Consider the following 25364-nt stretch of genomic DNA (forward strand, 5'->3'; position numbering starts at 1 on the left):
ACATGCACTTTTAGGCCTGGAGAAGAATGGCCAGAGCTGTCATCAGGTTTGTAGCTCTCTGGCCTGATTCCCCATGCTCTTCCTTTATCACATGGCACATTTTGGGAAGTTGGTATGACAGCACTGCACACACTGCCAGGCTTAGTTTGCACTCATGGTGTTCTGTTAGGATTACCCTGCCAGTACATATGTGTAACCTTTAAAGCCTCAGCAGCTGCCACATTTTAGGACAGTAGAGCTATCTATAGACTTTAGTCCTTTCCTTCTGCACATTGATGGATATCATGGCTGCTTTGAAGCATGTTGCTTTCATGTTCTGAAGTATATATGGACATCTAAGCATGTGCTGCACCCAAACAGACAAATCTGACCTGAGACAAGCTCATTGATCCCCCACAGTTATTTCTGCTGTGCTTGGGGCATGACAGGGTTAACAGAGCTGAGACAGGAGGGGAGCTCCCCCTCCAGGCCGTTCTTGGTACTACAGCCTGTGCATCTCTCAGCTGAGAAGCCGAGGAGCAGCGGCAGTGTGAGGCTGAGAGCCAAGCAAGGAGGAGGCATCCCGGACACCCTGCACTGCAAAGCCAACGGGACACCCTGCAACTGGTCAGGAACTGGATAACTCCTTGCACCCAAGCACCCAAACTAAAGAAAAGAAAGATTACAAAGTGGGAAGGGATAGCCACCAACTGCGGAGCTGCCCTGTAAATTGTGGGGACACTGCCTGTAACAGACACAGCTAGGCTGGGATAGGGGACCCCAGGATGTGACAAGGTACTGCTACCTCTTGTTGGACCCATCATTGTTCCTGGTGATTTGTAACCTCCAGCTCCAGTCTGATCCTGGGAAGGTGAGTGACAAGTGACCAGAGATAACATCTATCTATATCTATCTAATCTGTCTTGTTATTATCTTTATATTTCTCCAATATAGTAATAATATACATTAAAATATCAAGTACATACACATCCCTTATAGTGAAACGGTAACTTTATAGTGTTAAAGAAATGCTATATAAATCTACCTGCAATCCAGTATACTTCAGTTTAATACATAAATCCATATGAGTCTTATGTGTTTACTCATTTACTTATTGTTTTTCCAATCTATCTGTTTGTCTATAAATCTTTTGATGTGGATTTTGGAGAGCTCTTTGATCTCTTGTTGCACTATTGCCATCCCATTTTACTTGACTTTTTCACTACTATGGTTTCTCTGCCATGTTGACATACTGGCACACAGGTCACACTATATAGACTATAAATAAAGTCCCTGTTTACTATCATTTTAATACAGCACTTTAGCTCCTTCATTATGATTGTGTGTATTGTAACTATATTTTATGTTAATATTTGGTTTGTATTTAATATGTTGCATTTCACATCTGTATAATGTTACCAAGGTTTAAAATAATGTATTTAAAATCCCTTGTGAGGGGTGGATCAGGTCCCAGCTCCAATTTCTTCCTGAGTCGAAAATTATTCCACAGAAAAGGTAGAGATCCACTGTTTGTACTTTGCTTTATTTGTTATCAGAAAAAACATAGAAAAAAAAGAGAAATATGTGCCCAATTATACATGCACTGGTGGGATTTGTCCTCAAAGCTTGCAATCAGGTCCCATATTCCTAATGCATAGGAAACGTGTTCTTGTTGGTGTAGTCCAGGAATGATCATCTTTGGAGATCATCAACAGAGGAGGATGCTTCTTGCATGGTTTTGTAAGCTCTGTCATCTCTCAAACAATACAAGATGTAATCTTCTTCCAAGCACTGCCAGGGTATTGTTTGCAGAATCCGTCTGTCACCCAGAGTGTTATGGAGTCTGCAATGTACCAGAAATGAAGTCCCTGACACCTGGCTGGTGGCTAGCAGTGACAACAAGGAGACATTAAAGCCACAGACTCCTTAAAGGCGGCCATACACATGACAGAGAATAATAGATAAGGACTATTCTCTATAGATACCTGCTTACATCTTTTGGGTAGGATCCTGCAATTATTTTCTTTACATGGACTATTGACTTTGTTAGTTAGGATTACTACAAGTGGTCTAATTTTAGGAATCCCAGAAATCTACAACTTAAAAGTGCTTTTGACTAAAAAAGTGTATGATCTCTTTTACGTATGATTTCTTCTCAAAAGTTTAAACAATAGAAAATGTGGGGGTTTAGAGCTTTGTTTTCACAAGTTGTACTGATGTAGCAGGACTAAAATGGTCATTTACCACTTTTGGGTTGCTCTAAAACTGCAAGACCTGTTAAAATAATAGGTTGTGATTCAGAAAAAAAACCAACACCGCTATATCAGTAGATGTTGTATCAGTTCTCTTTGTCATTTGTTTGACTGTGTTTTGTTTATGTATTTACAAGAATTGCTGCATTACAGCTGCAGTATTACAATAGAGAAATTGTGGCAGGAATCCTTTGTTGCATAATATACAGGAACTTACTTCACTCATCTGTGGCAATAAGAGGAGGTTGAGGCTTTTTTTTGGGTTTTAGATAGAATGTTCAATGAAAATTATGTAAGTAAATGTTATCTTTGTGTATGTTACTAATCAAGAAAAATTATAAAATATATTCCATAGTCGTCAAATGTAAAGGATTTTATTGGTCTATGCTGCATTTTCAGATCCTACAAATGCTGAATTTCCAATCGCACGAGTATTGTCAGACACTAGTGTGCTTATAGGGTTTATCATCTACTTTTTTTACTGCCCCTGAATGGCATATATTTTTTTTTCCAGGGTAATACATGTTCTTATACTTGCTGCTCCTATTGCTGTACAGTTTCTTTTATGTTATTTTATGTGTTTTGGTGGACATTGTAAGGGTGAACAATATGACATTGATTATCAGGATATTCGGATGGCAATGAAATGATGACATCATACTGCCAGTAATGGCCCATCCAGGCTGTGCGCTCCATATAAGATAATTTGCATCCTACATGGCTCCCCGTTGGGTAAAATGGAAATAATCTAAACATATCTCACTTATAACAATTTGACGCTTAAGTACGGGTCATCTTGTACAAAGCTACCAATGGTGAGTAGGCCATACTACATCGTCCATGTAACCGGAAGTACAGAAATGGACCAGGTTTCAGAATGGTGGGAATCACATCAGCTGGAGCCTCAAGGATGTGTGTCTTTTGACTAGTCCTATTAATATCATATCTCTTATTCATCCAGAAGACAATAGAGGCACCTGCTCAGTAATGGTTGATAAGATACAAGTTTACGTCTATTTCATTTTTACCAATACGTTTATGTTTTGAAGTTTTTTTGTAATTTGTTTTGGTAATTGAATTGCCACTATATTGAGCATCCCCCAATCCCCCGCCTCTCACACTTCCTTTGTGGTAAAAATGAGATCACAAGATCCCCACGGGAAAAGACATACTGCCAAGTTCCAACTGGAAAACATAGTTTTATGGGTTCATGCATTCTTTTGCACTCACTGACATATACCCATTATGGATGTTACAGCTAATTTGATGATTGATTTAAAACTACTTTATGTTCTTGGGTCAACACCTCTATCATGTTATATTTGTATTTTATATCAAAGAAGCTATTTGCAAGTGTTATACAAAAATGATTGGAAGCTCTACAAGAAGTAGTGGAGTCCATTAAATAATCCCAACTACCCAATCATGTGTAATTGGAAATAAAGTGCCTCCCCTCGATGACCCTCATAGCCATTCTGCATAGCTAAGAGGAATCACTTCTTGTAGTGCTACCTGTATTGCACGTCTGTTCTGCTCACCATGACTGGTATATGATGAATCTATAGATGGGTGGACTAAATATATTTTATGTATTCTATTCATTGTTTAGCACAAACATGTTCATCATTTACATTGGTCATCTACAAATATTATCACCTAGTGAAGAAACATATTCATCTTCTACTAAGAGGTTGACAGCTGTGTGCAACCTATCTCTTATCAATGAGTTATGTTTTATGGACCGGCTGCTGATATTTAGTGCAACATGTTACTGGTGGTTCCATTGAGTTCCACTGGGGTTCTAATGAATGGGGCTGGGGCAGAGTAGTGCTTCCAGAAAAGCTTGATTTATGTTTGATCTGGGCCTCCATCAGATCACGATGTGATTTGGTTGTGATCGTTAATTTGTCTGCTTCCATAGTATTCTTTTGTAGCTGAGTGATCAGGCATTACATACATGGCATCCATGGAGTAAGAGCATACATAGACAATATACCAGGGTTTGACTACTTACTGTAGACTTGTAAGAATTAGATCACTCTTGGAGTAAGTTTGATTTACGTAGAAACCACATAACAAGACCTCCCATAGATTTCATTCGAAAAAAAAATGGCGGGTGCCAGCAGGAAGTTTCAGTAATGGCTACCTGTTTTTTTTTTGATCTGTGTTCATAAAACTTTAGATCTTTATTTGCGATATATAAAGTATCATTCTGAATCTAGAAGCACTGTACCTTGCTCACTGACTCCTGCTTTTAACTTATTATATGAATATGTGGGATGTTTAAATGATGCATGATAAGTATCTGTGTAAAATACAGTGATGCTATTCTGTCATGCACTACACACACATGGCCTGAGTGCCCACCTAGCTTGGAGGTCCGCCAGTGGATTGACCTATGTGCCAGCATAAGCCTGCAGTTCAGTAATGTCTACAGTCCATGGCCCCTGCTGCCTAATACAGGCCATAGCAAGAAGCTGTAATGGCCATACCCTGTGGTCTCTGCATACAAATAGACACCGTTGGTGGGGGATACCACGCTGCACAGGGATGCAGAAAACAGGGGAACTGACTTCTAATTTACACTGCAATTTTAGCCCCTTTCTTGTGCATGTGTTTAGTTTCTTATTTGCTGGCACTTAAATTCAGGGGCAGGAGGCAGAAGTGGGATGCTGCATCTCAAGATTACCAGAGATTATGCAGAGTTACATATCACACAAGTTACTGACTTCTTGTCTACACTAGAGAGCAAGTTGTAAGTAGTCACACTGGGGATCACATGGCACAGCTGCTAACAATGGAAGGGTCCAAAGTGCATAGATAAAACTGATTAAAAAAAATGAAAATGCTGAATGACATACCTCATTCAATTACTGCCATGCCCTCAATCAGTTTGGCGCAGTTTGTAAATTCATCCATTCACAATATATGGCCCCTGGATGCGTATAAGTGAACTCTCCCAATCTATAGAATTGGATGATAACCTTTTATGGTCTCTAGGGATGTTTCTCTGTGTATTCAGTAAAAGTTTACTGGCCCCTTGCCTATTATGAGCCTATTTAAATATTGACTAATTGGTGCAGTATGTTTTGGGCACATAGATAAAATATTACAAACCTCAAATTTATCAAGGACACAGCAGCAATGAAAACAAGAGCCAATCAGCATTTAGTAAAAGGTCCTCTTTACTGATTTTTAGATGAGTTAGGAATATATGTCCAAATAATATCCAAGAGTGCTCTTTAATTAACACACACATTATTATTATTATTATTATTATTATTATTATTATTATTCTCCTATTCTTCTATGGTTTTAGCCAATATTGGTTATAATCATTCCCCTTCCTGAGTTCTGTCAGGAGTGGCACTGTGCCATTCACACACACCGTGATACTGATCAGTGCCAGCCCTTCTGTTCCTGTGCAAACAGTGTGCTATCTGTGCTTCCATCATCCTCGCACCCAGCATGTAGAGACACCTCAACCCCCTCAATGCTTCAGCCTGGCATGTGCCAAGTAACACTGACAGGATCTGCAAATCGATGCCCTTCTGCAGAATTGCTCACTGATAACATTGCAAGGTCTTGTTTTAACATTTTCATAATATTCCAGTAATACAGCAAAGTACTGTAGTTATTCAAGTCTGGAAAGCCAATAATCTAGAAGCACTTTGGCCCAGGCTGTGTAGAGCATATGCTATTGCATACCATACTCAGTTATGCCCAGAAATCCAACATACCATAGGCAAAACAATATCATGGGCTGGACAAAATTAGTGTATTGCTAACATGAACTTTCTCCTAAAAAAGTCATTAAGGTCCTCAAAAATATTCTGTTTATCTATTCCAAAATTTAAAACCAAGACAAAAAAAACTAAAAGCAGGTTGGTTAATAATGTATGACACCAATTACCATAAGTTATATGCCTCTGCCTGATGAGCATCACAGACTGAGCAGGGGGTATATATATTGTATATATATATTGTTTCAAGATATGAAAGGAAAGAAGAATCAAGTTTCCAAATCAACAGCTGGTGCTAAATTATTGACCTCCCAACGCTATTAGCTGCTTTTTTATATGCCATTTTATATACAGTATATATGTGCATGTAAATATATATGCACAAAACTAAGCCACAAACTGTGATTGCATTCTTAATGACCTGTAGGTGCAAAATTGAAATTTCAAATTATAACAACAGTATGGGGGGCACAGGGGCTTAGTGGTTTGTACTACATCCTTGCAGCGCTGGGGACCTGGGTTCAAGTCCCAGGGTCAACATCTGCAGAGTTTGTATGTTCTCACCTTGTTTCCAGGGATTTCCTCTCACACTCCAAAACAGAGCTGCGTAATCTATGTGAGCTATATAAATAAAGGAATTAGTCCAGTTTTCTTATGGAAAATGTATTTCTTTTTAACCTACTACCTTATCAAGTGGATATTATCTGTTGTCACCTAACACAATTAAAGACACATGCACAATTAAATAATCAGACATTAGGAGTTGGTGCCGGTCCAGCAGCAATGCCGAAGTGCCACAAAGGCATCCTTCATAGGGAGTGAGTTAAATATTAAGTTGTCCATGCTTCGCTTTTGGGTATTTTGAACCTTATGACCACTTAGTATTGCTCTGTAATTCTCTCCACACATTGAGTTCAATTATCAGGGTAATTAAAACAGGATGAGTTAATTGGCAGTCATTTGCATGGCAGATGGTTTTAATTGTGGCATCAAACAATTCACCTGTTTATATAAACAAAAGTGAGGCGTGTGAGTGACAGGCCTAGTGTGACAAGTCTGACATCAAAAACGATCCAGACGCCCGGGGACAATTAGAGCACAAACCCAAATATCATCAGATTGTCATTTATATTGTTTGGCAGAAGTCCGCACAATTTGGTTTAAGGGGGTAAAAATTGTTATCATTTATACCCTGACAGATGGATGTGGAGGTGCCAAGATACAGCCTTGCAGTATAGATTTCAGCGCAACATTACACTTTTAATCGGGTGTATTCAGTCCGGGTCCCTCCAGCTGGGTACAGACTATAGTTCCTAACATCCCTTTGAGACAATTACCAGCTGCAGATTACAGGAGGTGTAGTTCAATGACCCACATCATCAATATAATATGTATTTGATGGTAATTTGTGGAAATAAACAGCAGATTGTCAAAACCAAATGCATTTTCCTGTGTGCAACTGTTTAATGCATTTCCAACTAAGACGCCAGTTCATAGCCCTTATAGCCGTAATACTTGTCTGCATCCGACATTGTGGGTTTGTGGATTCACCTGAAATACACTTTGTCAAAAGACTGAGATGAAGCTTAACAATAATGTCAGACCATAATGCTTCACTCAAACATTGGCTGGTAGTGACCCTGAGATGCAGTTTTCTGTAAAACAAGAGCTGCGTTCACAATTCTGCTATTTTCCATTGAAAACTAAAGACAAAGCTCAATTAATGTTGGAGTGGGTACTATCATATCTAAAATATCTTTTATACCTAGCTGGTAAAATGCTAACCAGGTGATAATCCTCTTTTTATATGTTGTAAAATACATGTTAATTGCTCCCCTTCTCCTGTGCTTTATAGTTCTTATTTCTGCCATAGCTTTTTTCTGTAACTGTACTGCTGTAGACATCAAAAGACAAAAAATGCAAGGGGTAGTCTACTCTTGATGACACTTTCCCAATTTTGGCTGTCAGTCAAAACGTGGGAATGCTCTGCAGACTGTTTATAAGACAAGGTGATGCATGACATGTAGCAGAAGACATTTACTGATGGCTCATTCCCATAGGTACTGGACAAGGTGTGACGTTCTAAAAGTAAAGTGTTTTCTTACTGGGGTGTCACTGAACAGTCACCACCCAAGTTGTGGCGGAGTCATATACCAAGCTTTCTGTGACAAAGATGTCAGAGAGAACAGAAACCTTGGAACTGTGACCATCTTTTGTTGACCTTGACATGTTATAGTCTCTACTTGCAAAAAGCTGAATCAAATTGGTTGTGGTTAGGCACTTGGTCTGTTTCATCATGCCAAAGTGATGCCTGCATTGTCCTGAAAAGGTCAGAGACAATTCCAGCAAATATATCTTACCCCACTACAAGGGCTGGGTTTTTGGAAAGTCCTCAGAAAAGTTGGCATTCCTAGGGCCAGGACACGCACTCTTGAGGATTGGGCCACATTAACCTCAACCCTTTCATAAAACCTAACTCCCTGGGGAAGTTATAGGAATTTGTTTATAGGTGCAAGGCTGGTTGTAGGAACAGTAGAGTCCTCTTTTGAACAATAGGGGAGAATTATTATTGGTTTTGCTGGGCTTTGGCACATAAAAGTGCCAAAAAAATTGCAAAGAGGGTTTTGGCATTGCTCCAAAGTTGAACAGGACTATTCCCACAACTTCACTATACTGGCATGAACATAGAACTACTGCTAATGCTATGCCAGATTCATGGCTTGCCCCTTTATTAAAAACCAAAAAAATTCGCAAAAAAAACCCCAGACTCACATAGAGCATAAGAACATTTATTAAAGGGCCAAAGACACTAATAATGAATCTGATAACAATAATAATAATAAATCCACAATGAATCTGAAGAGCAGCAGAGCTCCAAAGACAGACATAGAACTGTCCCAAGGAGCCGTCTAATGATAAATTACCCCCAATGACTCCTGTTGTTACTGAGATGATCACTGTTTAGAGTTGGCCAAGTATTTATATATCTCGAACCAAAGCATTACAATTTCTTAGGTTCATTTATGTGCCTTTATTCATATCAGGTTGTTGCCACCTATTTCTGACACCTAATATTTCTTATGTGACAATATAAGCCTCTAGCTTCCAATTTACAATGCTTATTTAACTAGATTGAAGATATAATCATAGAATATAGTTATGGGGATATCAGGATATGTAAATACTATTGTGCACTGGTATTAACATATATATATTGAGATATGCAGCTGTGGTATGGAAATATTAACCTGTCGATATCTGATGCCTGGATTTGTATTGACCTGTGCTGGTATGTGGTTTGTTCTTCTGGTACCCCATGTGCTCAGTGTTAGACTTGATGCGTCTGTGGCTGACTGCTTCCTGCAGATCTGTAACAGATGGGATATTAGCTTGTGCAGATTGGTATTAAAGGTGTTATTATGCTCAGCAAGTTTATAATAGAGGGCATGCTAGGTGCTTTTAGAATTGGATAGGCTCAACCAACTGTCACAAAAGGATAGTGACTTGTTGAAAGTGCATAATTTGGTAAAAAAAATTGTGTTACAATATTAAAAATAACAAACTGACCCTCTACCCCCTACTAAAAATGTAACCATGCATAGATACCTGATGCCTCTGTCTGTCTCTATTTGTCCATTAAAGAGTCGCATTTGTGTATTATAAAATATATGCAATGTGCGATTAGAATGTCTAAGATAGTCCCTGATTGATGCCAGATACAATAAGCCCTGTGCATAACCTAGAAGCCTCAGCCTACAAGCAGTTTATATGACCAAGCAGAGTGGAAGACAGGAGGAGACAGCTGTTGGGAAAACTTGGCAAAGTAAAATAGAATAGGAATAAGTTGCAATACTCCACACGACCCATTAACATGAGTGGCGCTGTTCCTGTATAAATAAAAAAATAAACTTTTTGTTTTTATCCCTAAACACTGCTTTAATACTATATAGTTTGGAAAAATAACAAATAAACCAGCTTTCAGGGCGGGTTCATTTTGGTCCTTACATTTGAGACCTCAAAAGACATTAAGAAGGAGACATTAAGAAGGAATTAAAATAAATATTAAGAAGCGATTCTCAGAATGCTTCTACTGCTTTACTTATATCTGAAGGCAGAGTTTAGAGTTGTAAAAACATTCTGGGGGTGGAATTGCCCTATAAGATTGGACTAAGCAGATGGAGGGTGTTGTGATACAGTCAGGTAGTGCCCGCTCTAGCCATCACCATTACAAGACGCACATTCTTTCATTCCCAGCTCCAACCTTTGCCTGGCTCCCAGCTGCACTGAGTGTTTCCATAACACAGACCAGATGGAGCCCCGTGTCTCAGGGTCTTATCTGGAGTTGTTCTTGGCGGGGCTTAGTCCTGAATTTCAGGAATACTTTACTTTATTTAGGAGCAGGGCTGGCTCTGGCTGGGATCAGCCTCCCAACATCTGCTCTGTATTTCCAGCCATTTAAAGAGCATGGACAGGACTGATGGGGGAAATCTTTTAACCCTTGCTCTTCTCCCACGCTCTCTACTTGTCATTTTTCACCCTCTGTCAGATGGTTGTATGATCCCAGCACATCTCCATTTCTCACGCTCTCTCTTCCTCTTCCTGTGTGCTTGTTTGCATTAATATAGTTAATTTTCTTCCTCTTTTTCTGCCTCTTCCCCATATCTAGTAAAGTATGTCACCTACACACATAGCAGGCAGCTCTCCTATTCAAACCAGGAATTAATAAGGTTTTTGTGACATTAATGTACATTTTAACATTTATTTCCCCTGATGTTCCCAATGTGGACCTGCCACCTTAACTACTTTACCAATGTACCACTAAAAAGTAACTGATGTGAAGCATGAATCGCCTCTAATTACTATGCTTGGCAAATGGACTTATCCCAAATGCTGTAAAAGGTGGGAGGGCATCACTTGGGTACCTCATGCCTCCATTATGTCCTTTCAGTTATTTCATTTTGAGTGAATTGTAGACCATTTCTCTGTGAAATCAGTTACTGTTCCTTAGTCTTCTTATGTTAGCAAGTAAAATATTTTAAAATATCTGTTTCAGGAAAAGCTGGTTGACAACCAATAGGGCCACTATTACAGGTCCTAGAATAATGAAAGCCCTATGGTAGAAATCTGTCCTTGGCTTTTCTTGATTAAATGAATTTGTGTACAGAAACACCATTCACATTCCCGTTTACCTGCATTGGTTTGAATCTGCATTAAAAGCCAAGAATAAGCTAAATCCTGGACCTATGACATTTAGGTCTCATGCAACACAAAGAAACGTTCATGCACAGCAGAGTCATATAACGGGCCTTCACACCATCATGTATGAACTGTGGTCCTTTTGTCATTGTTGTGTGAGGTCCGCTCACTCGCCATATATGTATCATGCACGTTGTATAGGATATTATCTGCAACACCTTGATACTTGTGGAGTAATGAATGCATCCCCTCAAATATGAAAGGCAGGACAATGTCTATTAACAATGGGTAGTTTGGCACAACCACTTCTGGGCAGCTGTACCATTAAACATTTTACATGTAATTTTTGCAAATTTTTTATGGCTGCCAAATCAATTTATCACTGTTATTCTCATTGTGCAGAAGACAGCTGCAAGCTATGGTTTGACCAGTCTGAGCAGATGCAAGCTACTGGTGTCGCTTCAGCTGGGCTCAAACTGCAACACTCAGCTGGCAGAGCTTGCTGGAACTTCTGGTTGATTGCGTGGCACAGATTGCCTGAGCTTACAATGGAAGGTGCCCCCATTCAGTCCTGCCTTCTCCGTGTATGTGGCACATTTGTAGAGATGCAAGTAGTATATTAGGCATCTCTGGCTGCCCAGGCGGCTTGTGATGGAATCCAGATGTCAGATTCACACAAATGTCCAGCTGCAGTCCATTACAGAGTAAATTAAAATAATCCAAAGAGAGGAGGAGAGTTCCTGACTGGAGCCTGTTCTGGGAGCTCTGGAGTTTTCCAGGGACCTGTCAAAAACCCAGTGCAAAAACAATCCCAGCGGTGAGAAACTGTTTCTCATAACAGAAGCCTCTTATCTGTGGCACAGACTGTGAGATCACCTCCAGGAGGGGGCACTGGGGAAGGAGTCCCATATGTTTCTGGGACCGCTGGAGTTTGTGTTAGTATGCATACGCGTATGCAATACAATACAATACAGATATAACATGGTTTGTAAAGAAGCCTCTTGGGAACCCAGTTCTCTTTGCTGTCGTACAGAAAAGCATGGGTTAAGGCTGCGGGTGAAGGGCTTCCCCTGGCAAACTTCTCTCCTCCTGTCTCCTGCCCTATGTTTCCTTCTTTGGTCTTGGCCAGAGTTACATTGAAGAGTGGGATAGATCCCAGCAGCTGCCACACACCTGTCCTTAGCTCTCAAACTGCAGTGAACTCTGAGGACCATTCTGCTGGCGGAGGGATAGAGCACGGCAGCCAGGCAAGGGTTAATAATAGCAGAGTGTGGCAGGAGGAGGGAGGGTAACAGAGGGGGCACAGCTGATCCTAACAGCAGGTGTTTGGGAATAGCTTTAACTGCTGCTTTCTGTCCTGTCCCCTGGTCTCCACCTGAATGGTAATTTCCATCCATCCTGACATACTTTGTTTTCTTTCTAGGTGATGATGTAAATCCTCTGTGCATCCTTTGACTCACAAGGCTGTCTTCTCTTCACAGGCAAATTCTACAATACGGCCATTACAATGCCAGACTCCCCAGCTGATGTGAAGACCCAGACAAGGACCACTCCGCCCAACATGCCCCCTCCCTCACCTGCCCTGAGCCAGGTGGCCAACCGCAACTCCTCCTTCACACCGAGCACAAGTGAGATGGCGCTATATCATGCTCAGTATAGAATTTATTTTTATTTCTTTTCAAGAGATGCCTAGATATAAACTGAACCTTTATTTGACATTTTGCCAGATTACCTTACTATTAACTTGCAACTGGAATTCTAGCATGTATCAGAAAACAGGAATCAGGTAACTTCATCATGATGAAGATGGCCTATCTCCTTACAAATCTCTATGGATAAAACAATTGCCCAAATGAGCAAACAGATCAGCACCCCTCGATAAGACCATGACCCCCTAATTTTTAGAGACTTGAGTACATTTGATGGCTCACATGATGCCACATTTGTCTTATGGTTTTTGATACCATCCAATTTCAGGTCCTAGCAACTATTCTTAAACTATTCTTTTAGCGCTGATGAATATGAGGTCTTGGCTGCAATTCCAAATAGGAACAATAATTTCCCCTTTTGTCTTCCCATAAAAAGTGTTACAAACCGGTTTTGTTTGGCCTTAAACGTAAACCGCAGTATCTGTAAATAATTACAGGTGCCTATAGGTGAATTTGCCTGTATTCTGGTTGGCTGCCTGTTTTTTCACTGACATTTTTATCTTGATATCCAAGTTTTTGTAGCAATTTTAGGTGGGTTATTGCAGTAGAGCAAACATTGCTGAAGCTTTAGCCAGAATTGGTCCTGTAAACGCAAACATTTACCTAATGGCTGAAAACTGTGACAGGCTTAGTTTTGGGGAGTAATTCATATGCTGGTTCTATCTTTTGAATTATTGATAAAATAGGTGACCATGTCTATTGTCCTCTCCATCAAGTATCTAGTGTTCTGCAGCAGTGTCTCTCAGCAGGTCCATGGGCTTTGCTGCCTTTGGCCAGATGTTGTCTAATTAGAGGTTGAGTTTGGGAGGCTTGTGATCTGATGGGTTTTAGGTTAAGCTGAAGAGGAACAGATGCATGTGTGTGTATCGTGTGTCCATAATCTATGTCTCTAATGTGTATGCTTCTGTGTCTGTAATCCACACATTCTGTGTTTGTTATTGAGTGGCTGTGATGTATATTCTGAAGTTCTTTCCTGCAGTCTGTTGTCTACATTTATCCACACTACAAGCATGCAGCACTGATACATAGAGAGCAAGTGAGATAGACATACACACATACTCTGTGTCACTTTGGGATCCCACCTGTCAGTTGTGGGCATGTAGTTATTTTGGGCTGCTCTTTCGTGGGCCGCCCCTTGGCTTGCACTCTGTGCCAGTATGTTAGTGCTACAGCAGACGGCTATAGGGGTAGAGGGGTAGGATATCGTGAAAGGTAAGTGAAGGCTGTAGGACCATGGCGGCTCCTCTACATGATTCAGAGGACTTATCTTTTGTGAATAATTTCAGTGTATGAATATCATATATTCATATACATGAAAAAAGTTGAAGAGAACATTTGCAGAAACACTTGTATGGGTTATTTGGATCATGAATCTTGCATTGAGTAAAATATATATATTTCACTAGACCTGTTTGTTGATGTCCTATAATTTTCAAGGCCTACAATTTAGTGTATTTTCTTAATGTATGTAAATGTGCAACAGTCATAATATAGTATGAAATGTCTTCTCTGCTATATAATGTTCTATTTCTCAAAGGTCTTTTCTGTCATTCCGTCACACATTGGCTAATTAAGGGTTAACATAAAAATCCAAAAGTATTTATCATGAATAAGCATTGCCAGGGCTACATGGTAAAGGAAATGCATCTGACATGGGATTTTTGCTACTCTTCTTGTCTGGGCAATACAACTGTGGGGTGGGCATGGACTGGAATGTTGTGTGTGGTTTATAAATATCATGTTGAGTTGTGCAACTGTGCAGTCGTGTGAAGTAATAATCCTTAATGACTCTTCCTTACAGTGATGAACGGGAGCAGTCACTCTCCCACTGCCATTAACGGAGCACCCTCTACCCCCAATGGTTTCAGTAATGGACCATCAGCATCATCTTCTGCCGCTTTAACCAATCAACAGTTACCCCCGGCCTGCGGGGCTCGCCAGCTAAGCAAACTCAAGCGTTTTCTGACTACCTTACAGCAGTTTGGGAGTGATATATCTCCAGAAATCGGGGAGCGCGTACGTGCACTGGTCCTTGGGCTTGTGGTGAGTACAAGGCTAAAAATCTGTCTCCCAGACTGCTTAAAAGAAATATTTTTATGTTTAACATATTTGTAGGAATTGTTTCTTTTTGATATTTCAGGTTACTATATAAGTTAATAAAAGTACAATATTCTGCAGTTGTTATTCCAGACTGAACTTTTTTTCACACCTTTCATTTAAAAAACTGTATCCTATGCCCACACTCAGTCCCATACCTATATGTATGCCCTGGCACTTGTCTAACATCCAAAGTTTCACATTAAAGGGGTTTTGCCCCATTCATCTCTAAGGAGCTACGAGGGGTCCGACTGGGGCACATTCTAGTCATCTGTGGGGGTCCCATAACCCCCTGTGGAAAAGACCTAACTTGTTTTGTGGAAAACCCCACACACCAGTCCAAAGGAGGTACAGTACAAAAAGTCCAGAAAACCCTTCACGCCCAACACGTAAAAAAAACATGTATTTGCTAGTGTACAAAATATACAATACATACAAATTATAAACAAAAAAAAAAGTTTAAAAAAACCACACACAGGTTGACAAAGCCCAGGTTTGGTAATTCTGTAGGAATTTTCTATAGAGCAGACACCTCATGATTACAGAGAGACATGAGACATGATTACAAAAGAAGATAACACCTGTATAGAAAAGACCATCATTTCCTTCACTACTGACACAGGGCATACATCGCAAAATCTCCATAGACGTCAATGAGTGATGTTGGGCTGGTATGTTGTGGAATACTTCCTGACAGAAGCAAAGACCAGATGTGAACTGCCGTTTACCCATCGGAATTGACACAATATTGGAAGCGGAAGTAGAAGATTTTGACCGTTAGGTCAGACCCCAGTGACCAGTGTGAATATAGGATACATATTATTAGTGGGGAAACCACTGTAGTTTTGTTCATTTGCAAGAATGGTTGTAGGGATTTTTTACAACACGTAGAGACATAGAGAATCTGGAGAGATCAAAAGTGAACTGAAAGTAGAATTCTATTATTTTCTTATTCTCCTAGAATTCCACACTCACCATTGAAGAGTTTCATTCAAAACTACAAGAAGCCACCAACTTTCCTCTCCGTCCATTTGTCATCCCCTTCCTTAAGGTATAACCCGTTTTCTGTAGCACATATATACTTATAAGTTATGTTATTATTATAAGATCCAACTTTTTTGTGATTTCACTTAATTACATTATGAATGTCTTACTTTTTGACTTCAATTATAGGCTAACCTTCCATTACTGCAGAGGGAGCTTCTCCACTGTGCTCGTCTCGCAAAGCAAAGTCCTGCACAATATTTAGCACAACATGAACAGCTACTTCTTGACACTAGTGTCAGCAGTTCTCCAAGTGATTCCTCTGAGATCTTATTGGAAGTGAATGAGAATGGCAAGAGGAGGACACCTGACAGGTACAACATTCACCCAAGACAAAACCTAGCTTGAAAATAGTGAATTAAAGGGGATGTCCACTTCCAGCAAATAAATGTCATTGTTTGTACATTGAAAAGTTATACATTTTCCAATATACCTTCTATATCCATTCCTCATGGTTTTGTAGATCTCTGGTTGCTGTTATGCTATAGGAACCTTTATTGTTTCCATAGTCATGTGATGTCGCACCGGTGCACGGCTCATTACCCTCTGTGATACTGACCACGGGAAGTAAACTGGAAAACTGTATACCTTATTATCAAACAATAACATTTTTGTTCTAATACTGGACAACCCCTTTATTATAGATAGAATCAAATGGTTGTACAATAGGTGAGGGGAAAATGGCTATCATGAACGTAGGCTTATTCACTTATTGTGTGTAGGTTAAGGACATATGACCTGAAGCAAATGAAGAATGCTTACATTCAGAATGTCCACTTCATAGATGTCACATTGTGACAAGAATGTAAAGACAGGATCATGCAAAACTAAAAATTAATAAGAATCTTCTTTTGTATCAGGACCAAAGAGAGTGTGCAGGAAGGTCTCCATCCGGATCACCTCCCCAAGCGTCCATGCACCACAAGTCCAGCACAAAGATATAGTCCCAGTAATGGGCTTCTTCAACCACCCACCAATGGTCTCCCACACCCCACACCTCCACCTACCCAGCACTATCGCCTAGAGGATATGGTGCTTGCCCACCACTACCGACATACAGATCCAAGGGAGATGCGAGAAAGACACCGACAGGCAGGTGAGGGAGATGCTTCATGTGTTACAGTATACATTAAATTACTAATTACACAGTGATCATCCCTGTCTAATTCTCCGCCAGATTCAGTCAGAGCGGCAGCGTTTCATGTCAAATACAGCAGGTCATTGGAGGTTTGAGGAGCGGACCTGTGACCAGCCAACCACTCCTAAGCTTTCTTTTTAAGAACGGGTTGTTCTTATGGGAAATCTACTTCAAGGAGTTGTACTGAGGAAATGAATAGTACAAATATCTGTAGGAATTCCTTTTTATAATCCCATTGAGTGTGTTTATATTTTATATATTATATTGTAGTTACATTATAAATTTTCAGACGGATTCTACTCTTAGTGCTTCTGGATTATAATTTTGCAGATGCCAATAAAACTGTGTGATCGCACTATTACACCGTGTCACTCATACTGCCATGCTGTGTGATAACACCACTATGATTCATGCCTCTCACAGTCCAGCATACAAGCTGTGTACAGCGCAATCACATTACTACCAAAGAATAGTGTGATCACACCAATGACATACATTGCTGGATTGTAGCTTTCCATTGCCAGAGGCTTATATGTACTTGCTCGGTCCATCATCATTGCATATATGCATTCTGGAAAATAGGCTTCCTGACTCCTAGCTTTTTATATAAAACAGACCGCTGAAAAACAAATCTAATTGTTAAAGAATCCCACCTAACCAGCTTGAGTTTTATGCATTTCAGCTGTGCACGAAGTTATTGACCATAGGCTGACGGAACGCGAGTGGGCGGAGGAATGGAAACATCTCAACAACGTGAGTGGGCAGAGGCAATCATAGTATTAAAGAGGAATTGACAGTACTTTACAAAAAACAGTCCTTCTACACATTGGATATTCTACATATCACAGTTCCAGATATTACATTCCCTTTAATAGATATTTCTGTGCTGTTTTATAGTTCCTAATTAGTAAATGTCTGAAATAAAATATGAGGGATGGATCATTAGAATAGTATCTATTTTTTATCAGCTGTTAAACTGCATTATGGATATGGTGGAGAAAACTCGCCGTTCGCTGACTGTCCTCCGCCGCTGCCAGGAAGCAGACAGAGAAGAGCTTAACCACTGGATACGGCGCTACAGTGATGCAGAGGACTTGAAAAAGAGTGTCAGCTCTGTGGCTCAACCGGTTAGACACATCAACAATTCCTCTAGTACGGAGTCCTCCCCTGCAGGTTAGCAGAAGTATCTATGGGACACATAATATATGACTAATGATTTTGGCACAGGAATTGGAAGAAAACTTTTTGCCATTTAGCTTTAATTCCATAAATGTTTTTCCCCTTTAGAACCATCACGGGAATTCCTACATCGACCACCAGCCGGATATATGCCAGAAGAGATCTGGAGGAAGGCAGGTGAGTGAGCTCTGTGGGTAGCAGTGAAAGGACAATATAGAGCAATGTGTGGCAATTGATATGATATTTGATTAGCATATTCCCATCATCTGCAGTTCATATTGGAATCTTAGTCTCACTGCTTTTTTAGCTATTATGCTTATTATTTATGGCTCACACTATTTTTTTACCATTGTTATTTACACAATGTTTACAAAGGGTCCTTAGTGTATAATTTGGACCCTAGATAAATATTTTAAAAAATAAGCCATTTACGTTATATAGCATACATCTGCAATGTTTTATAGTATGGGTTGCAGTATAAATGCATGCATTCTGGCTATGTGGTCAATTTTAATTTAATGGTACCCATATAAAAGTTGTATTGTAGGGTATATACTTAAATATTTAAACCCCTCCTACACCTGAGTCCCCCCACCTCTCAGGGCTCATCTTCCCATCTGAGCTGTCTCTCTGCCCGCACAGAGGAGGCGGTGAACGAAGTCAAACGCCAGGCCATGTCGGAGCTGCAGAAAGCTGTGTCCGAAGCAGAACGCAAGGCCCACGACCTCATCACTATAGAGAGAGCCAAAATGGAGCGAGCATTGGCGGAAGCAAAGCGACAAGCATCAGAGGATGCCGTGTCCGTCATCAATCAGCAGGAAGACTCAAGTGAGGTAACAGGCATAGAGCTTTGTGGGAGGGCATTATAAAAAAAAAGGTATGGTAAAGGTATTTACCAACTATATAAGATTACAATCTAATTGGCGAGGGTCTAAATGCTAGGACCCCCACAATCTTAGATCGGGACCCCCAGTAATCCATAGAACTTAGGTCAAGTTCTCACTAATAGATGGAACGGCAGGTTGAGCATGTGCTTTGCAATTTCCTACACTCACTTACAATTGAATTGAGCTGCAGGACGCATGGTTGATGTGCCACTCCACCCATTAATGGGAACAGGAGCCTTATTCTCCAGATTTGATGGGGTCACACTCTTGTGATCATGGGGTCTGTAATGTCTGCCATTGTCACAAGAAAAAAATGTTTGTACTGTGTTAGCCAGTTGAACAAATTCCTGTTGCTTTTGATAGGTCAAATAAAGTAACTTAGGTTCCTTCATCAGACATAGTGTAACAGGTTTTCGGAAGTGACACAGATTTTATACACATTGGGGCACATTTACTAAGAGCAGTGCAAACTGCACTAAATGCAGTTTGCCTGTGAAGTGTGCAGGGTACGCCAGATTCAGGATTTCTGGCGCACGTTCTGCATGAATCTGGTGTCCTCTTCACTGCCACGAAAGGAGAGTACTAGGTTTTTTTTGTTGCACCTTTAACATTCTGATGGCCTTTGATTATTAAATCTGGTGCGCGGTCCAACTGATTTTTATCGCATTAAGAACAGTGCCGCCGCACCACAAAAGGGTTGTGTGCGACACATAGGACCTTTCTTAAATACAGCAGTTTGCACTAGAAAGAATGTGCAAAGCCTGACGGAAGACTGGTGTACGGAGCTTAGTAAATGTGCCCTATTTTGTAACTTCAGAAAGCCTGTTATACCATGCCTGATGAAGGGAGCATAGCTGTCCTGAAAGCTTCTTTGTAACATCTTATATTTCAAGTAGCCATTAAAAAATATCACAATCTCAAGAAGGTTACTTTCTTTTATTTATGAAAAGCAACAAGCATATCTGCACTAGAATTTTATATCCAAATTTTGTCACAATAAAAAAAAAAAAAAATTTTTAGGTTGTGTTAATGTAAACTAAGAAAATATGTAAAGTTTTCCAGACTGGGATAAAGAAAAACACAACTCTATTAGCCGGCTTGTACGGCAGATCCCTTGCATGACCTTCTGGAAGCCTTATCACATGATGCGGGATTAAAACCAAACCAGCATATCTATTCCAGAAGGAACAGATTCCCAACTGTAGACAGCACTGTTCCAACCTGGTAGGGTCTCTTCAGTACTGCATAGGGAACTGGTTTGGTAGAGTGAGAAGCTTTTGACTAGGGTCGGGAAGTAAACTAGACAGTCTAAAATGTACTGTAGTTTCTAGACAAAGTGGGTTATTTATCATACGCTGATGCCCGTGTGCAATAAAAAAAGCTGCTTACTTTTCAAATGCACCGGCTGCAGCGAGTGCGCAGACACAGGGACAGGAACACTCCGGCCACCCCATGTGTTTAAATATTAGAAAGGATAAGCAAATCTTATTCAGTTTTGTCAAGATTTTGTGAACCTTACATAAGCTTTGTGGGAGTTTAATTTTGCAAATATGGTATAAAAATCAAGTATTTTACTATATAGACCACATAGTAAGAATATTTCTGTCTCACACTCTAACTATAACCTGAAGTGTAAGTGGCAGATGTAATATCTCATTATTTTCATCTCTTACAGAGTTGTTGGAATTGTGGCCGAAAAGCAAGTGAGACCTGCAGTGGCTGCAACACAGCACGATATTGTGGTTCTTTCTGCCAACACAAAGACTGGGAAAAACACCATCATGTCTGTGGCCAATCCTTGCACCACCCACCAAGTGTACAACCAGCCCCAACCACCCCAGCCACACCTGCTGCCAGTCCCACAACAAGCAGTTCAGCCTCTCGCTCTGGGACCCCGGCCACACCTCTACTGCTGGATACGGCTTCTCGCTGATGGATACAACAACCATTGCATCTCAGCAAACAAAGAAAATCCACATGGCTATCTGAACCCAACAGGTGCATCATGGGGCCCTCGTCAAATTCTATGAAGACATCACTGCCCCATGTTGCCCCTGCCTGTGGGTGGGTTAGGATCTATGTCATTGTGGTATGGAATTGAACCTGATTTGAACAATAAAAAAGCCCTACCCTTCCTACTTTTGCAGGAGCTTATAACCCCTTTAAGGAGGGTAGACAGAACAGTATGGGGTGTGGGAGTTATTTTGCCTAAAACTACACTCAAATCTTTGGCTTTAAACCTATTTGAAATCCAAAAAAAACACAGATATACAAATTAAACTACCTTGCTAGACAGCCAAGAAATGTCAGACACCAAGAACACCTCTTTAAAAGAAATCCCAAAAATTAAACCCTTATCCAAACATTACCAGCCCTGCCAAAGCCTGGTCCGTCATGACGAGAGGAGCAGAGGGAGGCACCTACAGAGAAAAGATGTCCATTGCATACTGGGAGTTCTGCTGGGTGCACAGAACTTCTGGCACACAATGACTTACTAATGAAGATTCTTCCCTGGACGCCCCACCATCGCTGCACTTGGATCTTCCTCCGCTACCTCTCCTCTAGTACATTGCCCCTCATGTTACTGAGCTCTCCAGGAGAACTTGTGCAACTCTTGGATTATATAAGAGGGAGAAAAAAGACACCTAGAGACTTGTCTTCTGTCCTGTTCAGACAGACATTGAGATCTTCTGTATAAGTGTCTCTGCTACACCTCAGTTCTGTTCTTCTCTGTGTCCAGTGTGGAGATTCACTGAATGGAATATTTAATGGATTTTTGCAGCAAATACGTCTTTTGGGGACTGGTGGGAGTTGAAACCAGGCCCTTCCCCATCCTGGCTCACAGACATTAGCCCACACTTGGAAAAATTGTACAGTTTTTTTTTATTTTCTATTTATAAAAAAAAGAAAAACAAAAGGATTCCCATGTAGGGGACATGAGTGCAATATAAAAAGTGCAAGGCTACTGATGGATGCGGATTCAACAGCAAATTTATATATTTGTAAAGGAAAAATGGGTGACAAATTAGATAGACAAAAAAATACAGTAGCAGAGATTTAAAAAAATTATGTATTCTCCCAACTTTTTTCTGCAATGGTGCTCCAATGCAGTACACAATTGTTTAGAGACACATTGTAGCTGGCATGGCAACAGTCACCATCACTAATATATTGTAAGACCAGTACATTGATGCTGGAACAAAACTTGCCCATTTTAATCCTTAAAGCATAACTGTCACTATATAGCATTCAACTTTCCTAAGTATTGTCTGCGCATAAGTACCAGATGGCAGTTTGTTTTTATTATTAGTTCTTATCATCTTCTATTATGGTCTCAGGAGTTCAAATTATGAAAGATTCTGACTCATTCCAGAGGTGTGTGAAGAACACCACAGCCCTCCCCCCACTCAGATTTATTTATAGGAATATAGGAATCTTCCCAGTATTTATTAGCACTAATCTTCATAGCACTTGTATATAAAATAGTGGCAGATAAGGGGTGGAAAATGTGTACGTATCATAAGGGCAAATGGACAACATCAGCACAACTCTCATGTTCCTTAGCAGTAGGTGTTCAACCTCTTCCTAATATAAAAGAAGGTCACCTGTGTAAAGGATTCTATCTGTAGGTAAGAAATTACAGATCTAAAAAATCTTTGGTTCTCCATGTGGCACAAGAGTGACATCCTTGTCAAATAATTTGCATAAATTATCCTAGGGGACATTACCTGTAAGACTCCCTATACCAGTGGGATCTGTGGGAAGTAAAAATTGCAGACCACTGAACTAGGACTGGCATTAGCCATAAATCATCTGGCTTTACAGAGTCATATTTTTGCATCCCTATAACCCCAGATCGCCTAGTAGTTCTACAGACCTGTAATGAGTTTTTTTAATAAGTAATTGAAACATAACCTCTTACTATGATATGACCTGGAGCCAACTGAGGGAAGAAAAATAGTGAAGAACCTGCCATGTACTATGCAGGCAAACACTTTGTGGGTTGAAGGACAGTTTACAAGGAACAAGCGACTCAAATTGGATATTAATTGGAACTAGAGAATATTTGCTAGACCCCTCCCCACATGGATGTTTTCTCTAGTGACAGAATTGTTTAAGGGTGTATTCACACATTGGACCACATTGATCAATACTGATAACTAGTTAAAACTTTGTGCTAGTTATAAATCTGCTGCATTGCAGGACTCCAGAAAACCAGGTCATCTTGTCTTGCCACTTGTGAAGAGTGTCTGGCAAGTTGATGGCTTCAGTAGTATCTGTCTAAACTGACATGTGCCAAAAAAAAGCTACAACTTACGCTTACATTTGGGCACATGTAGATCATCATGCATTATAGCTGCTGCAGTCGGATGTGCCATTGTATTAAATAGAATTAGTTTTTTAAGGGAAAATCCCTTTTTGAACATTTATGGCACTTTCACAAGATATGCCATGCATGCATGATGGACACAGATCTTTTTTTTGCATCTGTATCATGTCATATATATATGGGAAAGCATGTGGATATGCCACAAATACCTGAAGATATATCATCAGTATTAGGTCATCAGCATAAAAAACAGGGAAAGCGACAACCCCTTTAAACTTTGTAACCTTAGTAATATTATAGTGCAGTTATTGGGGCAATTGTACCCAAAAGACACCCAATCTACACTGGAGTACCAGATGAGAGCAGAAATAACAGTAGCATTGGTGGTCTCCCAAATATTATTTGACCTTACAAATTTCTCAGTGTATCATAGTAGGAAGTGGAAGTCTCCATAACTGTTGCGTACCCATCCCTCCCTTTGCTGTACTGTAGGTGAGGCATTTAGTTGCATCCACTAGTATAGCTACACTGAGGTGCAATGTTAGGGGTTATGCCATGGTGACTGGTTCTTATGTGTAATTTTTAAAGCAGTCTTTTTTTCCACAAATGGAATTGTCCAGTCCTATTTTATTTATTGACAGAAACAATGTCACCTTAGCTAATGGGCCAGAGCTATTTTAGTTAATTATAGGACTACTCTTGATGTGAACAGGTTCATGTTAAGCCAGCCATACACATTATTACAACCTAGTTATACAAATGGGAGTAAAAAAGTTAACAAGGAGCACTTCTATAGTCAAAAATTCTACAAAATTATTTGGAATTAAATGGGTTGCCCACTTTACCTTTTGTTTTTTATAATGTATGTAAGTGTGGGGGGCAGGATATTAAATAATTTACCAATATACGTCAATGAAAGGTTCTGCTCTGCTTTCTTGATATGTAAAGTGTATTTTAACTCATCAGCCAGACATTCCTGACCATAAAATGGCCGCAGATGGAGGGTCATGTGATCTCTAAATGTCCATGAGCAATTAGAGAAGATCACATAACCCTCCATCTGTGGCCATTATATGGATAGGAATGTCTGGCTGATGAGGTAAAAGACAGGAGGACTCACTTTACATATCAAGAAAGCAGAGCAGAATTTCTAATAGATGTATATTGGTAAACTACCTAATATCCTGCCCACAACACTTCCACGCACATTAGAAAACGCTGATAAAGTGGCAACCCATTTATTATAACATCCTGCTAAGTACATGGATGAACATCCCTGCTGCCACCTAGCAAAGGCATCGTTGAAGCTGTAATTAAGCTGTAGATAAAGTACCCATACAGTATGCCAGCTCACATTTACTGTTACTCAATGTAGCTTAGAAATTGTGTCCAGGAGACAGTAACCGTGTACACATGGTGCACATTTACTATGTTGCCCACCCACCCCTTTTTTGCAGTGTCTTTAAAGGAAAACTATCATAAAAACATATTCTTAAAGCTTCTTTACAAGAACATACACAATTTGACAATGGTGACACAATCTGGTCACAATGACAATGGAATGGGCCAACCAATGGCAGAAAACCGTGGCTAAGCCGCACAATACTTGGCAGATTTTTCCAATGCACATTTTTGTCATGTGGACATAACTATTGACAGCTCAGGCATGGAAAACATTTCTGGTGAAGGGTCAAATACATTATACAAAGATTTGAAACATCCTAATGAAATTATAAGATTAGTATGGTTTCAGGAGCTTAAACCAATCGTATACCAGTATGCAGGTAATATCCATCCTTTAAAGGGATCG

At 40.1% G+C, this 25364-nt stretch overlaps 1 protein-coding gene across 4 annotated transcripts; it reads left to right on the plus strand.

Moving 5' to 3' along the window:
- The first annotated feature begins 506 nt into the window (after positions 1-506).
- On the plus strand, positions 507-24459 carry CBFA2T3 (CBFA2/RUNX1 partner transcriptional co-repressor 3). Of its 4 annotated transcripts, none has more exons than XM_072117455.1 (11): positions 507-850; positions 12652-12798; positions 14681-14922; positions 15938-16027; positions 16150-16334; positions 16881-17116; positions 17841-17911; positions 18127-18331; positions 18446-18514; positions 18980-19170; positions 20900-24459. In XM_072117455.1, the coding sequence occupies exons 2-11, from the start codon at positions 12678-12680 to the stop codon at positions 21155-21157; spliced, it is 1668 nt and encodes a 555-aa protein (XP_071973556.1). In that variant the 5' UTR covers positions 507-850; positions 12652-12677; the 3' UTR covers positions 21158-24459. The 4 variants fall into 4 exon arrangements, with proteins under 4 accessions (XP_071973556.1, XP_071973558.1, XP_071973559.1 ...); XM_072117457.1 differs by having other exon boundaries at positions 18940-19170; positions 20900-21035; XM_072117458.1 differs by having other exon boundaries at positions 18985-19170; positions 20900-21035.
- Positions 24460-25364: the final 905 nt, after the last annotated feature.

The sequence above is a fragment of the Engystomops pustulosus genome, chromosome 7, assembly GCF_040894005.1.
Source record: "Engystomops pustulosus chromosome 7, aEngPut4.maternal, whole genome shotgun sequence".
Lineage (NCBI taxonomy): Eukaryota > Metazoa > Chordata > Amphibia > Anura > Leptodactylidae > Engystomops > Engystomops pustulosus.

Coding starts and splice junctions, on each gene's coding strand:
- CBFA2T3 (XM_072117455.1), top strand. CDS start 12,678: ATGCCAGACTCCCCAGCTGATGTGAAGACCCAGACAAGGACCACTCCG. Junction 14,923..15,937: donor CACTGGTCCTTGGGCTTGTG/GTGAGTACAAGG, acceptor TTATTCTCCTAG/AATTCCACACTCACCATTGA. Junction 16,335..16,880: donor AAGAGGAGGACACCTGACAG/GTACAACATTCA, acceptor CTTTTGTATCAG/GACCAAAGAGAGTGTGCAGG.